The 17,451-nt window shown below is 43.2% G+C and overlaps 1 protein-coding gene across 1 annotated transcript; it reads right to left on the minus strand.

Moving 5' to 3' along the window:
* Positions 1-480: 480 nt before the first annotated feature.
* Positions 481-5,698, minus strand: rnft1 (ring finger protein, transmembrane 1). The gene is made up of 9 exons (XM_056247637.1): positions 5,483-5,698; positions 4,524-4,963; positions 4,359-4,435; positions 3,387-3,487; positions 3,082-3,235; positions 2,834-2,992; positions 2,677-2,742; positions 2,464-2,565; positions 481-1,342 (listed from the first exon to the last, which is right to left on the minus strand). The coding sequence occupies exons 1-9, from the start codon at positions 5,506-5,508 to the stop codon at positions 1,208-1,210; spliced, it is 1,260 nt and encodes a 419-aa protein (XP_056103612.1). The 5' UTR covers positions 5,509-5,698; the 3' UTR covers positions 481-1,207.
* Between the last annotated feature and the right edge of the window lie 11,753 nt (positions 5,699-17,451).

The raw sequence follows: 17,451 nt of genomic DNA on the forward strand, positions 1-17,451 counted from the left end.
AGATGCAGATAAGATTTAGCATTTTAAATGCAAATGCTTGAAGTGCGGTTTATTAGAGCGGCACATTTTTGGATGGATTTAAAATACTGAATGACATGAGATTGTTTATAATGAATAATCTGGTGTTTTGTGACTGTTCATATTTATTTTAAAACTCATTTTAATCCCTGGAGAATTCTACATCATCAATAAAATTGAACGAGTATTTAACAAGCAAGCCTGGAATTTTATATTGCATTTACTCCGCAATTATTTCAATGACGCTGCTTAACAGTTTGAAAAGATTTATTTGGTCAATTATTGACATATACTGGAAAAAATACAACTGCATACTGTATAATGGTACTAAAATAGATGTTTTTTTCTTCAACTCTTTGGTTTATTACACTAAGTGCAGCATTAGAAAAATACCATGTATCTGTGAAGGGCTTGAATTACAAATACATTTATGCATGTACAGTAATAATGGCTCTGTTACTTTTCAATCAGCAAAATATGTTGTTCATTCACTAAAATCACATGGTAACAAAATCCTAATGCTACATCGTTTTATAAATCAGCAGTTCATGTGCGATTACCTCGCATTCAGATTATTACAGAACTAACCACAATACTTCAAACCGAACACAAGTTTCAGAATTTTTTTAAACTCCTTATAATTAGATTAATAAATGTGTTTAAGACAAGTTCAGTTACAAAAGCCACAGTCTCTGACAGGATCATACAGGAGGGAAAAAACCCAGTATCTATGAAAAATTAAACCAAAATTGTTTTAAAAATACATTAATGACCATGAATTTCTAATACATTATTTCTGAGTGTTTTCTCCACAAATACAATCAAAAAACTCATTTGTCCACTATATCCTCCTGCTTACACCCACAAGGAAATTAAAACCAGAGATGGCATGCAAGAACACAAAGAGGAATATATATTATAAACATTAAAAAATAAGGGAGTTCCACATACAATAATAATAATACAAGAGCTGGTGAATGTACTTGTCCTTCTGACAAGATTTATATATATATATATATAAACAAACCTCAAACCAGCGATTTTTCTAGTGACTATTGCCTTATAACAAGTGCTGTTTGCTCGACTGAGATGTTTGAGAGGAACAATCCACATATTCTGTGAATCCACTGCTGGTCGACTGTTTCAACGTGTCTCAACACTGTCTTCATCCTTTCAGTGAGCATCGTGTTCAGTAGATTTGTAAATAAGCTGATGTTGCACCATCTTTCCACTTATTCACCTTGTCAGTGATAACAGTGCGGCAGAGGGGGCAGGTCCGCTCCTGGTTAAGCCACTGGGCTATACACTCCTCACAGAAGATATGCTGGACACAATCAAATGGGAAACAGTTTACATTTAAGTTCTTGGCAGGATGCTTACAAGAAAGTACATGCATTATGTGATACAGGCTGCATCCGAAATTGCATACTTCCCTACTATATAGTACTCTAAAAACAGTATGTGGCAAAGGAAGTGTCTGAATTCACAAAATTGTGAAGTGCAAAAGACGGACACTTTATTATCCCATGAGACCACGGGAGAGGATTTGTGCACATGATAATGACAAAATGGCGAATGTAGTACGTCCGGATTATGTTCATATTATATAAAAAAATCCTTTGTGAGAGCTAAAAAAACCATTCATCAAAATAAATGCCTATTCAAGAGAGTATGCGATTTCGTACCACTGTGTATTACTTCAACAAGACCGTAAGGATAATAGAACAAGAACAAGCTGTTCAAGTTAATGCAGGGGCATAGAAATGATCTCAAATTACCATCAACATGTTTACTTAAAGAGAAAAAAAGTTCAAGAAAAAAAGCATCTTCGCATATATTTTATATATCTGGATTTCCCAAACTGGGGTTTGTTAGCTAGTTAGTTAGATAAAATGTCAAATTAAAACACAATTTTAAAATAAAACCTGTGAAAACAAAAAAGATATATTTGATTTGAATATTTTATAGGTTTACTTGCATGTCATGTGCCCATTAACAAACATCAGAGATTTGTGAACATGCAAACGTGTTGTTAAATTATTGAAATATTAACTTAAACCTCACATTTTAGGTTGAAGGGGTTTGGCTGACAAAAATAAGACCAATTCCTTTTATATATATTATAAAGATTTTTTTTTTTTTACAAAATCCTTAAAATATATGATAATTATGTTGCTATAGAGCTGATAGAAAAAATAATAAAAACTCTGTGTTTAAGAACACAAACTGTAATAATGAGTTAACAACTTGACAAGAATTATACAAGCTAATTTGTCTTTTACATGACAAAGACCAATTAGCTTATGTAATACTTGTCAAGAATGAGGCTGAGGCTGAGCCTAGCTTTGTAGGAAACACTATGCTTAAGAAGCATAACAGTTTAGCCTGTGAATGAGGTTAAGGGGCTTGACATCAGAAGTCAAACTCAAGGATATCACTTCTCACCTGACACACGAGGACCCGAGGCTGCTTAAAATCAGCCTGACAGATCGGACAAATGTCACCTGCCTCTCTAACCTGAGCTGGACTGGCTGGAGCTCCGTTAAACTTTAAAGACAGGTAACAAGGACATGATACAGCACATATATATTACAGATTACACAACAAATATAAGAATAAGGAGAGGAGCATAACACAGGTAAAAGCTAACTTTTGTACCTCAGAACTGAAAAAAGTCCGTAGTGTTTTTTGCAATGATCCTGACAGTCCATACAGTGCCAAAAGCTAAAAAAAAAGAAAAAGAAAGGTAATAAGAACAGACTGATGAATGTCTTCTAATACCATATTCATTTCTTATTGTTATGATTGTGCAAACCTTCATTATGAGGTAGAGCAAGGCTAGCAGGATTCCCAGAGTCAGACCCACTGAGGTTTCCATCTCATCATAGCTGACCAGATAGCGGAACCAGAGTGGGACAGGAGCAATCACCTGGTACAACTGACCCGTCTCCTCTATGAGCATGTACCACTGACCCTATGGAAAGCAGGATGGATACGATGAAGCTAACGTTCATTTTGATTCAGTGCAGAGAATTAAATAATAATGTTACAAATCATGCTCACTCTTTGCCGGTATGTCATGAGTGGAGATGGGACGAGGAGAATAAGACACTTAAGCCCCATGAAGAAAAACTTGACGATGAAGTTAGTCACACCAACGCTCCATAAAACCTCCCAGAAGTTTTGAGAATCTATCGTAGCGTTGGCAAAAATGAGGCTGAGGAACACAAAAAGAGAGAGCCAATGATCTACATGGTACGTATTTGTCATTTAGTGGACATTTGGTCTTTTAGTTGATATATTGCACTAAACATAGTACATTACAGTTTGTGTTCAAGTGAGGTTTGGTGAGAGTGTAAAGCACTAACCAGCGATAAAGTGACTGAGTGTGAAAGGTGTAGAACACGAGGAGACTGGAGGATGTGAGGAACACCAAGAGCCAGGCACAATGCAACTTCCTTCTTCGGTCCTTCACACAGGAGACACAAAACAAAAGAGTCTTCAGATTATATACACACTACCGGTCATGGGCTTTTTTTTTTTTTTTTAAATAAGAGAAGTCTCTTATGCTCACTAACCCTGTATTTATTTGATCTAAAGTGTGTTAAACAATATTGTGAAATATTATTACAATTTAAAAAAATGTTTTCTATTTGAATATATTTTAAAATGTCATTTATTCCTGGGATGGCAAAGCTGAATTTTTAGAGTCATCACAATCTTCAGAATCGCATTGTTCCTTCAGAAATCATTGCTGATCATATGCTGATTAGGTTCTTGGCATTTCTTATTATCAGTGTTTAAAACAGTTGTGCTCCAATTTTGTGGAAACCTTGATACTTTTTTTCAGGATTCTCGATGAATAGAAAGTTTAAAAGAACATTTATTTGAAATCGAAATTTAACATTATATCTCTATTTACTGTCACTTTTGATCAATTTAATGCATCCTTGCTGAATCAAATTAAATTCTTTAAAAAAAATCTAACTTTTGAATGGTAGTTATTAAACGTGCATGTTTATTGCCATTGTGCATCATATTTCTATATTCACCCTGACCACATTATTGTGAATTATTTTAAAAAAAAATTAAGAAACAAGTGATTATTAGTATTATCAGATGGGTGGCTTTGTGCAACAAACTTGAATGACAAGAGTGGTTTTACACATTGCTCTTAGTCTGAATAGACCTTCATGCTTCAAGCAAACAATTATCATAGTTCAGTCAGATCACCACAAAAGATTAACCTATAACCATACTAGAGGAGTAACAGGCCCTGCTTTTTAACCCCATGCCAAGCCAACCTTGATGTAACATATGAAATAATATGGTGGACTTACGTAGAAAAAAACTTGCGTTTGAATGCTTTTGTTGACATACATAAAAGTGGTAAACAGACCCACTGCAACAGCCAGACCTACAGAAGAAGACATCAACAACACAGACGTGTGACAGAGGTCATGAACTTTACACATCATAACCACTGCATCACCAGCTGTTCTCACCTAGGGCGTGCTGAATGACTAGTTTCGCAGAGAGAATAACTATGAAAGGAAGACTTTTCTTTAACCAGCGGAGAAGGTAGCGCAGCTCTGACAACGAGCTGCTCGATTCTCCGGATTCCAGGTCGGACTCGCCGCTGTCCGACTCGTGCTCGTGGCTGTGAGTGTGTCCGTGAGAATGGGAGTGGCCGTGACTCGCAGTTCTCACCCTCCGTGAAGTAGCACCTCGTCCATTCGCAGACCCCGATGAGCTACCGATAGGAACACGGACGTCGTCGCCTGTTTCCGGCCCGCTGGAACTCCCAGCCCCCGGCATTCGGGCGAGCAGCTCCGGCTGCAGGGTTAATGACAGCCCGTTCCTTTCCTGAGGGCTCGAATCAGGTTGCATCGGATCAGGTGAATCCCTCAATTTAAACGCTCTTCTGGTCTCGCTATTTGTTCCTCTGTTGAAAAATAAACCAAAACAATAGATCAGAAGTCGCCAGAAACAAAACATTAAAAACTCTATCCAAAAAAATAAGTTGTTTTTATATCATGTAATAAGAAATACATTTTTTCAAGCTTCATATCGCCCGGAGAATTCAGGGAAAATGCAACCAATCACTTTTAGCTACGTTATGTTACTCTTAGCAAAAGCCTCAACGTGATACCATCACTACCACTCCACTGTAAAATTGTAGCCACCCCAACTTTTTGGCCCACCCAAAATGGATATTCTTACTCCGCTTATAGTTCTGTACAGGACAGCAGTTTTGCTCTTGTCGTGTTATACTTACGTACACAACTACACATCTGTTTACATTATTATCCAAGTGCATCATATAATATGAACTGACCTAAACAGCGGGGTTAGACAGAAACTATTCCATGACTGCATAAAATCAAAGACAATGTATTATCTCTAAGGTTTATTAGGTTCGTGGTGTTTTTCTTTCTGTTTTTTAGAGGTTTTAGATAAATACCTGTCATACTGCGCGCGGAGTTTCATGACAAAGCGCCGATCTCCATTCTACAGCTTATGGTGGTGTTTAAATGATAAAAAAAAAAACAAAATAACTCCAAGAGATTGCAATCAAAACAGTTCATCGGCTAAAGGAGTTTAGTTTCAGCTTGACATTGTTCCGGGAGCCATCTGGCCTGACCTACTAAACTGGAACCCGTGGCTCTGCTGGAAAGCAAAAGAAAAGTCCTCAATAAGGCTGCCCCGTGCTTTCAAAATAAAAGTCCCATTTAGGAGGTAAACTCAGTTGACCAAAAAATTAAATATTCTGTCTTCATTTGCTCACCCTCATCTTGTTTCAAATCCATTTAATTCTTTGAAACACAAAAGAAGATGTTAAGTACAGTGTTAAGAATGTCTCAATCACCCTTTAGCCTACTTAATCCTACACCTTTTTTTCCCATATAATGTGAGCGAATGGACTTGGAGAGTGAGAGGCTGTCGTTCTGCCTAATGTTTTAATGTTGGTACAGACAGTGCTGAACTCTCACCTGCATTCAGGTTTGTTGATGATGTTCTGGATGGTTGATAATGTTCACTGCCTTCATGCCAGTGATTGTTGTTTCTTTTTTTACTCAGCCACAGATACATCAGCTGGAGTTCATTTAATGAACTGGAAGAGTCCCACTTTCAAATCAAATATATATATAGGCCTATATATATATATATATATATATATATATATATATATATATATATATATATATATATATATATATATATTACACTTTCCTCCCTACCCTATAGAGAACCAAACTCTGACGGTTAGCCTATATCTACAGGGCTGTCTCTGACCATTTTGGCACCTGCGGTCGATATTGGTTGTCATAGGAATGACACTAATGTGCAGTGGTTGTTCAGTGTATTTATTTAGCAATCCAGGTTTTACAGATTTCAAGTACACACTATCCAAATCTAAACTCATTGATTGTAAATTTTCCAGTTTACTTTCTATAAAGACTTCTAGTAGACCATTTCTCTCTCCCGCCACTCACTGCCCAATCACTAATAAAAAAGCTTGCACTGTATTCACTCCATATCATAATTATTTTAGTGTGCTTTTAAATAATGCCAACCTCTAAACACACAATGTATTGAACGAAAATGATAAATAATATTACAAACAATAATATATATATATATTTTTACTTTCAATAATGCAACACCAGACTATTATTTTTTCCAATAAAATATGCTTTATTAAAACACTTTAATTAGCCCATGTCCAAGCATATATTAAATGTTTGTTTAATAATATTAATTAACATTGTAAGTGAATTCCTAAATAATAAGAGAGAAGTTTTAGCACTTGACAGTTAATATGGATAGAGGACATGCAGGCCTACGTGTTGTGGCGCAGTCTGTCATGAAGTCTATTTGTCTATTTGTAAATTTGTATGTGAAATACTTGTATATTCTTATGTTTTTTATGTGGATGAGCGAATATTTTTTTATCTGTAATACAATTTTACCTGCGGGTATGAAATAAAACTACATACCTACCTAAATTAAATTAACATAACAAAAACATCACAAATTATGTGTATTCGTTACACAAATGAATTTAATAAACCTTGGCCTAATTCTGTAAAGAAAACAAAGGCTTTAATGACATTCTCAGTATGTTTTCAACTTTTTGTTCAGTTCAATTTATGGGATATAATAGGGATAAGATGGCAATTTATGCATTGAAAAATAAAAATAAATATTTTATATGAGATCGATGTTAGTATTACTGACATTTAGGTTTTATTTTCTACATGTGAATGGCACATTTTCGTGTTTTCTGGAAAAAAGTGTATTATTATTATATTAATATGCTATTATTCTGCTGTAGCATCATTCATTTAAAAGAATATATAATTTCAATATACACAAAATACTTGGATTTCTGAATGCCATCTTTCTAAAAACATTAACTTCAATATTGTTCACATCTTCTGGCTTTACTTTTAAAACTGAGTATTTTAATGGGTCGGCCATTCACTTCTATTTTAAGTGTCTCCCAAATTGAAGAAAATGAAGGGAAAAAAATTTGTTTTAGGGAAATTAATTTAGGTGGTAGCTAATCAACATTATGCCACAAATGCTGTGGACTGAGCTTGACTTGTATTGAAACAGGAATATTCCTTCAAATGCTTGACCTGACCTCAAGACATTACTTCTGTGTTACAGGATAATTGGATGTCAATGTTGCTTGCATGCTTTCTGTTAAACTATACAGTGGGGTTCAATAGTCTTAGACCATATTGAATATGTAGGATTGGAATTCTAAATTATTATTCTTTTTAGAAAGAACCCCCCACCACCGCAGTCTTGTTCAAATTCAGTTTAATTCTTCTGTTCACGCCGATAATATGTGTAAATTAAACTGTGAAATAAAAAAAAATTATAATCAGTAAGCATTTTCAGTAGTGGTTTCAGACTTTTGGATCCCTCTGTACATTACTATGGGATGTATAGGCCTACTGTATGTTGTGTTTTTGGTCCTGTTTACACCAAGCACGATTACTATTCTAAAAATTGTTAAATATAAAAGAATTGCAGAGTCCACAATAACTAGGCCTATAACAATAACGGCACAGATAAATAATATCGTTGGAATCACTTTCAGAATGATTTTTTTTCCAGCTGATGAAGGATAAAAACATAGCAGCCAATCAGAATCCATCCTGCTTTAAAGAACTGGAGCATTTAAAGCGGCAGACGACAAAACACTTATTATAAACAGTATGATAGTTCGGTGGTGTGGGCGCTAATATGGTTATCATTTAAAGTTATCTTTATATTGTTATTGCTCAAGTGTGAATGGGCTTTTATGGACTTTAAGGGGCCATTGATACCATTTTCAACTAAAAACGGAAAGAATTGCGTTTTGGCCGTTCATTTAACGTTACTCAACAAAAGTGTTTTGGGGGCCTTAAAACGGGTTTCAAAGTGCAAGTTTTTGAAAACGATCCCGTTATCGTCTCCATCTAAACTACAAAAACGCGAATTTGAGAATATGGTGACATCACTCACACATTAGCCTATGCATATTGCGTTCAATCTATAAGCGCGTAGTGTTTCTTTAAGTGACATCGCCGACGTAGAGCGTAGTCGTTTGCGCAGATCCGTGTGAACGGGGATCGTTTTGACAACGTTGTCATCTGTGCGGCCAACTTTTCAAAAATCTGTTTTTAGTACATATTTGTCATTTAAATGTCAAGGTGAAGTTTGCTTTCCCCATGTTCCCACTCTTCATTTGTTTTGGTAGCAACCCATTGTGTTCACCTGTGTCTTCAATAAGTTTTATGAGGTAAAGCTGCTGCTACAGATCCTCTATTTGCCTCATTGAGGAACCAACCCGTGACAATTACCTTGTAAAACCTTTTAATTCATGTGGAAGTCTTCATATCTGATTTGACAAAAAAGGCAGCATGTCACGCAAAAGCTTTTGAATTTTCAATCGTTATTTTGATGCAACCATATCCCATTAGCAATGACATTGAGACATTCACATCTACACACAGTGATCAGTTGTCTAACCACCACCCACCCCCAGAAAGAACTTTCACAGACACTGTGTCCAGACAAGAATATAATCATAAATGAAAAACTGGAAAATCTCATAACAGTTGCCTACTAATCTAAATTTATTGGTCATTCTGTGTATCCGAGCATGTTAAATGATGCTTTAGATATGCAGCTTAATTCGAGGAGGAATGGATGTAAGTATCTTGTTGTACATTTAGAAAATGATAATGTGACTGAGCTGGGAGTGTGTCTTGTTTAGCAGGAGGTGCTTATTGATTGTAAACTGTCCTCTGGCATTTTCCGGCACTAAAGATACCAAATGGTCTTTTACAGTTTTTCTCAATTGCTTTGGCACATTTTTCGAAACAGTCTTAACATTCTCAAAACTGCAAAACGTATAACTCACCAAAAACATTTAACTCATGCTTCAAAACCTAGTTATTGTGTCAGTAAATTGGCCTATTGCATCCAAAATAAAAAGTGTTTTTGTCATCTGTGAGCCACACTGGTCAAAATGTTTTTTCACCATTTTTAAAAACTGTTTTTGTTGACTCTAACTGCTTTCTATACTGTACAAGAAGGTCAGTTTTAAATACAAATTCAGAGAGTAGGTCAAATTTGACTGGGAAAAGTCAACACTGTAGTACACAAAAAAAAAATAAACAAACGTTTGTATTTATTTATACAGTACATTTATTTTTGGATCAATGCGTTAAATGTAAACTGAAAATTCTCAGTTGCTTGTTAATTTTTACACATTCTATTATGTATTTCTCTAACAAATACAGTAGGCTACATATCTTCCTGTTGCTTTTCCATGAGGACCATGACAAGAATGTTCCCTTTCGAGAGGTTCCTCTTATTGCGTAAGTAGCTTACGCTATGGGAAAACTCCTTTTCTCGAGAAATATTGAAGTCTTTATGTAAAACGCATTGCAGCTGCACAGCATACAGCAATGAGCGAGGCAGCTCGGTCATTGGCTGTGCTGCGGCAACTGCACGAACCTATGACGGGGCGACTCTGAACCCGCTTCCAATGAGCGTGCTTCGCGCCCACGCGCGTCAGAGCCCGCCAAGATGGGCGTGGCCAAGGGCTATATATTGGGCGCCCCGTCGTCTGAGTTCTTTAAATTTAATCTCCTTCAGCAAAGAACCTTCTCTTCGCTGGATCCTCCGGATTTGTTGGAGTCTTTTCGCCGCCGCCGTCGACAAGCCTACAGCAGGACTGCTTCGAGGACGCCGGCGCCTTCAGCCGCCTTCGATCGCCCTTCTGCTAAGCCATCCGGCGCGCATCATCTAATATCCTTTCAAAAGCTTTCAGTATTCGCTCCCGCGACACTTTCTAAAAGAGCAAATTTAACAAGGCGTTGTTTCAAATGCCTTCCTGCGCCTCGTGTCGAGGCCCTCTTCAGGACGGGGATCGTCACATCATTTGCGCCCGCTGCCTGGGACCGGACCACGCAGAGGCTGCCCTTACTCGAGGCGGATGTCCCGAGTGTGACGCCCTGGGCCTCACCGAGCTGCGCGCTCGCTTCGCCGTTTTCACCGCGAAAGAGCCCACCTCTTCCGTGCTGCCATCTCCTCTGGTCGAGCCGCGCAAGAAAAAGCGCCGCTCACAGAGGCCGCCGGAGCACGCGGTTTGCAGTGATGTCACGCCGGGCCAATCCCCGCGTGCTTCACCACCACCCGAAGACTCCCCGCCGCCAGTCCAGTTCACACAGGCGGACCAGCACCCCTCCAGCGGAGCGATGGGGCTCGTCTCGTTTGGCGCGTCAGGTGATGACGAATCGTCGTCCGACCCCGCGCCATCGACATTAGCGGGCACGAGCGCGGGCTCCAGCATGGACTCGGAGATCGTCCGCATCCTGTCTAAGGCCGTGGAAGACCTCGGGCTCGATTGGTCTTCCCCGGAAGAACCCGCACGCAGCCGACTGGACGAGTGGTTCCTGCAGGGGCGCCGACAGGCCCCTCGGCAAAGGCCCTCCCCCTTCTTCCCGGAAGTTCACGACGAACTCACGAAGTCGTGGAAAGCCCCGCACTCCGCTCGCCTGAAGCCTTCTTTTTCTTTGTCGCTCTCCTCTGTGGACGGCGCGAAAGAGAGAGGCTATGAGGGGACTCCGCCCCTCGAGGAGACTGTGGCCAATCATCTGTGTCCACCCTCCAACGCTGGATGGAAAGCTAAAGCTTCTCATCCCTCGAAGCCTTGCCGGTCTACGTCAGCTCTCGCTGGTCGCGCATACGCCGCCGCCGGCCAAGCTGCATCAGCGCTTCACTCTATGGCTGTCCTCCAGGTGTTTCAAGCTAAACTTCTCCGCAGTATGGACGAGTCTGGACCCGATCCTGAGGCATTTAAGGACCTACGCAGCGCCACTGACATAGCGCTGCGAGCTACAAAAGCCACCGCCCAATCCATCGGCCGTGCTATGGCTAACCTGACTGTCCTTGAGCGCCATCTGTGGCTGACGCTAACAGAGATGAAGGATGCAGATAAGGCGCCATTTCTCGACGCGCCTATCTCACAAAGCGGCCTGTTTGGACCAGCGGTGAAGAAGTTCGCCGAGCGCTTCACCGAAGCCCGTAAGGACTCGCAGGCTATGCGTCACTTCCTGCCCAAGCGATCTAGCTCATCGCAGAGCCGCCAAAGGCCGCCTCAGCAGCAGCGAGCTAAGACGGCGCCTCCCGTCTCTCAGCCCAGACCTGAAACGGATTTTCGACGCCGCTCGCGCTCTGCCAACAGGAAGCAACCGCCCGAGCGACGGGGACCTCGGCCCAAGATTGTGCTGAACCCAGAGCCTCGTAAGTCCTCCTAGCTACAGGGAGAAAAAGGGGGAGCGCGTGTCTCGCAAGAGCCGGACCGTTCTCTCCAAAACGTTTAAAGCATTACCCAGTCCCCTTACAGGCGGCTGGAAATGTCTATACAGCAGCCAATGTGCCAGCCACACAGCTCGCCCACCTGCAAACAAACGCCGTTTTTACGGCGACACACAGAAATCACATAAAGAGCTATTTTCTGCCTGTGTCATTAAAGGGTCACGTGTCCACACCAAAGTGCGCATTCCCACATATCAAAACTGTCAACGCAGTGCCAAATGTTTTCCCAGTTCAAGCTGGACGCCCCATAAAAGTAGATTGTGTGCCAACTGTCACGTATGCACCACTACACATAAGCACTGTTCCCACAGTTATAAACACTTCCCCAGTAAAAGCGGGAAGTTTTATAAGAGTGGCGCGTGTGCCCGCTGTTATGCATGCACCCCAACTCACAAACACTGTTTATATGACCAAAAACCTCCCGCCACGAGCGGGAAGTTTTATGAAAGTGGCGCGCGTGCCTACCACAGTTTATGCACCCCCACCCATAAGCACTGCCCATACAGTGTTAAACATTTCCCCATCTCACTCTGTGAGTATTACGGCGAGCGTGCCTGTAATCTCACACGCACCCCTGCACTCGGCATTCAACAAAGCTGCTCAGCGCGCGCCCGCGCCGCTGAGAGCTGTAAGCTCGACATTAGCACAGAGCGATTCGCTGGCGGGAGCCATACGTCACTGCGACACGCCCCCAGCCAGCATTCAGCCCATATCTGTGCGAGCGAAAGCTTGGGAAAATGTCCCCGACATGCCGAAATGGGTTTTGAACATAATAAAACACGGTTACTCGCTTCAATTCGCTCGCAGACCGCCCCGCTTCACAGCAGTGGTCGAGACGAAAGTGAGAAAAGATGTTTCACATGTTCTACGCACCGAGATGCTCAAACTGATAAAGAAAGGCGCTATAGAGACAGTCCCTCCCTCTATGAGCGAGGCAGGTTTTTACAGCCGCTATTTTCTCGTCCCGAAAAAGGATGGCGGTCTCCGCCACATTCTAGATCTCAGACATTTGAACAAAGCTTTAATGATTCGCTCGTTCAGAATGTTAACAACCAAACATATCCTCGCGCAAGTTCGCCCAGGGGATTGGTTTCTATCAGTGGATCTGAAAGACGCTTACTTTCACATTCCGATAGTGCCTCATCACAGGCCTTTTCTGAGATTCGCTTTCGAGGGACAGTCATACCAGTACACAGTACTACCATTCGGCCTGTCACTGGCACCCCGTACATTTACGAAATGTATGGATGCAGCACTTTCCCCCCTGAGACAGCGGGGAGTGCGAATACTAAATTATCTCGACGATTGGCTAATCCTAGCACAATCAGAGAGCCAGTTAGTGACACACAGGTCTTGGATTATCAGTCATCTAGATCGCCTGGGTCTAAGAATCAATTTTGCAAAGAGCATGCTATCCCCCAGCCAGAATATTTCTTTTCTGGGAATAGTGCTAGACTCAGTGCTGATGACAGCGCGCCTCTCGTCAGAGCGCGCGCTCACTATCCGGCGCCTTGCAACATCGTTCAGAGCGGGTGCGCGCGCCCCGTCAAGCGATTTCAAAGGATGCTCGGTCTCATGGCCTCAGCATCAGCTGTACTCCAGCTAGGATTGTTGCACATGCGTCCTCTCCAACGCGCTAGGATTGTTGCACATGCGTCCTCTCCAACGCTGGCTCAAAAGCAGTGTCCCCACTCACGCGTGGCGCTCGGGCCACTTTTTAATCGGAGCGAATCACGGCTGCATAAAAGCCCTGACGCCCTGGAAAGCTGTCGACTGGTATCAGTCCGGCGTGAGTTTGGGCGTGAACACAAGGAGAAAAATGATCACGACAGATGCCTCCAAAATAGGCTGGGGGGCCCTTTACGAGGGCAGGCCTGTCTCCGGCTTGTGGTCAAACCCGGAGAAGCGCCTACATATAAACTGTCTGGAATTGAAAGCGGTCGCTTTGGCTCTCAGAGCCCTGCTCCCGTACCTGAAGGACGAGCACGTCCTAGTCCGAACGGACAACATGACGGTAGTCTCGCATATAAATCGTCAGGGTGGACTCAGATCGAGCTCCCTGCACTCGATGGCCAGGGAGCTCCTCCTATGGTCCCAGCGCAACCTGCGCTCGCTGAGAGCAGCGCATGTGCCAGGTGTTCTGAACCAGGGAGCGGACATGCTGTCCAGAGACAAGGTTCTCCCAGGAGAATGGTCTCTCCACCCCCTGACGATTCAGTGGTTATGGCAAACCTTTGGCAGAGCAGAGGTCGACCTCTTTGCCTCCAAGGAAAATGCGCACTGCCCTCTCTTCTTTTCAAAGAGCACAGACGCGCTCGCCCAAGTCTGGCCGAGCCGCCCGCTGTATGCCTTCCCTCCGGTCGCGATGCTACCTCAGGTCATCGGCCGGATCAGGGAGGAGAAATGTGCAGTGCTCCTGGTAGCCCCACTCTGGAAGAACCAGACGTGGTTTCCAGAACTGATGCAGATGATGCAACCTGCCCCATGGCCGATTCCACTGAGGCTAGACCTCCTCAGGCAGGCCAACGGGATGATCCTCCATCCCCGCCCCGATCTGTGGGCCCTCCATGCGTGGCCCCTCAACGGGTTCCCGGGAACCTCCCCAGTGGAGTGTTAAGAACCATCACTGAGGCGCGAGCGCCCTCTACGAGGCGCTTATATGCCCAGAAATGGAAGGTGTTCAGTGACTGGCGTAAATCCAGGAACCTGAACCCTGAGACATGCGAAGTACCGAGTGTGCTCGTTTTCTTACAAGAGCTGTTGGAGGCAGGCCGCACCCCCTCCACGCTCAAAGTATATGTGGCTGCCATAGCGGCATCGCACGACCCTGTGGAAGGACGCACACTAGGGAAAAACTACCTAGTCGTTCGTTTCCTGAGGGGTGCCAGGAGGATGAATCCCCCACGCCCCCCCTCGGTGCCGATCTGGGACCTGGCCACGGTCCTGGACGCACTCAAGCGTGCCCCGTTCGAACCCCTCCGAACTGTGCACCTTAAACAGCTCTCGCTCAAAACTGCTCTCTTGCTGGCTCTCGCCTCGGTCAAGAGAGTGGGCGACCTGCACGCGCTGTCATCAAGCGCTGCCTGCCTGGAGTTTGGACCTAACGACAGCAGGGTTGTCCTCAGGCCAAAACACGGGTATATTCCGAAGGTGCTCTCTACACCTTTCAGAGCACTCCAGCAGATGAAAGCGACGCTGATTTACTCTGCCCGGTCAGGGCGCTCAGAGTATATTTGGAACGTTCTGCCCTGTTCAGACAGACAGAGCAATTGTTCGTATGCTTTGACGGCCGCACCAAAGGTCTCGCTGTTTCAAAGCAAAGAATATCGCGCTGGATAGTGGATGCTATAGCGCTGGCTTATGAAGCCAAGGGCCTTCAGTGCCCCTTGGGCATCAGAGCTCACTCTACGAGAGGCATGGCCTCCTCGTGGGCGTGGTCGAGTGGGATACCCATTCAAGATATTTGTGCGGCAGCAGGCTGGGCCTCACCGTCAACATTTATCAGGTTTTATAACCTACAGGTCCCCTCATTGCACTCTAACATACTGTCGGTCTAACTATGCATAGGCTGGGGTGTGTACATGCTGAGCACTGTCTCCTCCCTCATAGAATCCGTCTCTGACTGATGTAGAGGATTTTTCATGCATGACAGTACATAAAAATGTGCTTGTGTGTTTCTCTGGACGCCCATTGGGCCGTTCCACGTTGTCCTTTATAAAGCCCGCCTTCGGCTGGCTCGTTGGATAATTACTTTGCTTAAAGGCTCAGGCATCTGCCTTCGGCTTAATAGAGCGAAGTCAGCACGCACGGCGTTTTACATGGCGTTCCCATAGCGTAAGCTACTTACGCAATAAGAGGAACCTCTCGAAAGGGAACGACTCGGTTACTGACGTAACCTCGGTTCCCTGAGAACAGGGAACGAGTATTGCGTAAGCTGCCGTGCTTGTGCTTGGTCAGTTTGCTTCAGTCGATTGAACCTAAAGAACTCAGACGACGGGGCGCCCAATATATAGCCCTTGGCCACGCCCATCTTGGCGGGCTCTGACACGCGTGGGCGCGAAGCACGCTCATTGGAAGCGGGTTCAGAGTCGCCCCGTCATAGGTTCGTGCAGTTGCCGCAGCACAGCCAATGACCGAGCTGCCTCGCTCATTGCTGTATGCTGTGCAGCTGCAATGCGTTTTACATAAAGACTTCAATATTTCTCGAGAAAAGGAGTTTTCCCATAGCGTAAGCTACTTACGCAATACTCGTTCCCTCTTCTCAGGGAACCGAGGTTACGTTAGTAACCGAGTCGTTTTGTTTGCAAATGTAGGGCTATATGTAAAAATACAAATGTATTTATACAATACTGCTGTAGCTGCTGCTGTTCAGAGCTGTGATGTTCCTCCATGTTCAAAAATTATATATATATATATATACAGGTCCTTCTCAAAAAATTAGCATATTGTGATAAAGTTCATTATTTTCCATAATGTAATGATAAAAATTAAACTTTCATATATTTTAGATTCATTGCACACCAACTGAAATATTTCAGGTCTTTTATTGTTTTAATACTGATGATTTTGGCATACAGCTCATGAAAACCCAAAATTCCTGTCTCAAAAAATTTGCATATTTCATCCAACCAATAAAAGAAGTGTTTTTAATACCAAAAAAAAGTCAAACCTTCAAATAATTATGTTCAGTTATGCACTCAATAGTCAATACTTGGTCGGGAATCCTTTTGCAGAAATGACTGCTTCAATGCGGCATGGCATGGAGGCAATCAGCCTGTGGCACTGCTGAGGTGTTATGGAGGCCCAGGATGCTTCGATACCGGCCTTAAGCTCATCCAGAGTGTTGGGTCTTGCGTCTCTCAACTTTCTCTTCACAATATCCCACAGATTCTCTATGGGGTTCCGGTCAGGAGAGTTGGCAGGCCAATTGAGCACAGTAATACCATGGTCAGTAAACCATTTACCAGTGGTTTTGGCACTGTGAGCAGGTGCCAGGTCATGCTGAAAAATGAAATCTTCATCTCCATAAAGCTTTTCAGCAGATGGAAGCATGAAGTGCTCCAAAATCTCATGATAGCTAGCTGCATTGACCCTGCCCTTGATAAAACACAGTGGACCAACACCAGCAGCTGACATGGCACCCCAGACCATCACTGACTGTGGGTACTTGACACTGTACTTCAGGCATTTTGGCATTTCCTTCTCCCCAGTCTTCCTCCAGACTCTGGCACCTTGATTTCCGAATGACATGCAAAACTGAGCAACAGTCCAGTGCTGCTTCTCTGTAGCCCATTTCCTGCACACGCCTGTGCACGGTGGCTCTGGATGTTTCTACTCCAGACTCAGTCCACTGCTTCCGCAGGTCCCCCAAGGTCTGGAATCGGTCCTTCTCCACAATCTTCCTCAGGGTCCGGTCACCTCTTCTCGTTGTGCAGCGTTTTTTGCCACACTTTTTCCTTCCCACCGACTTCCCACTGAGGTGCCTTGATACAGCACTCTGGGAACAGCCTATTTGTTCAGAAATTTCTTTCTGTCTTACCCTCT

This window comes from Rhinichthys klamathensis, unplaced genomic scaffold (genome assembly GCF_029890125.1).
Source record: "Rhinichthys klamathensis goyatoka isolate OS25496 unplaced genomic scaffold, OSU_Roscu_1.1 h1tg000050l_1, whole genome shotgun sequence".
Lineage (NCBI taxonomy): Eukaryota > Metazoa > Chordata > Actinopteri > Cypriniformes > Leuciscidae > Rhinichthys > Rhinichthys klamathensis.

Excerpts from the sequence above, each read along its gene's own strand:
- rnft1 (XM_056247637.1), bottom strand. The coding sequence starts at position 5,508 with ATGAAACTCCGCGCGCAGTATGACAG. Across the intron at positions 3,236-3,386 it reads ACTCAGTCACTTTATCGCTG|CCTCATTTTTGCCAACGCTA; the intron begins GTTAGTGCTTTA and ends TGTGTTCCTCAG. Across the intron at positions 1,343-2,463 it reads CTCGGGTCCTCGTGTGTCAG|CATATCTTCTGTGAGGAGTG; the intron begins GTGAGAAGTGAT and ends GATTGTGTCCAG.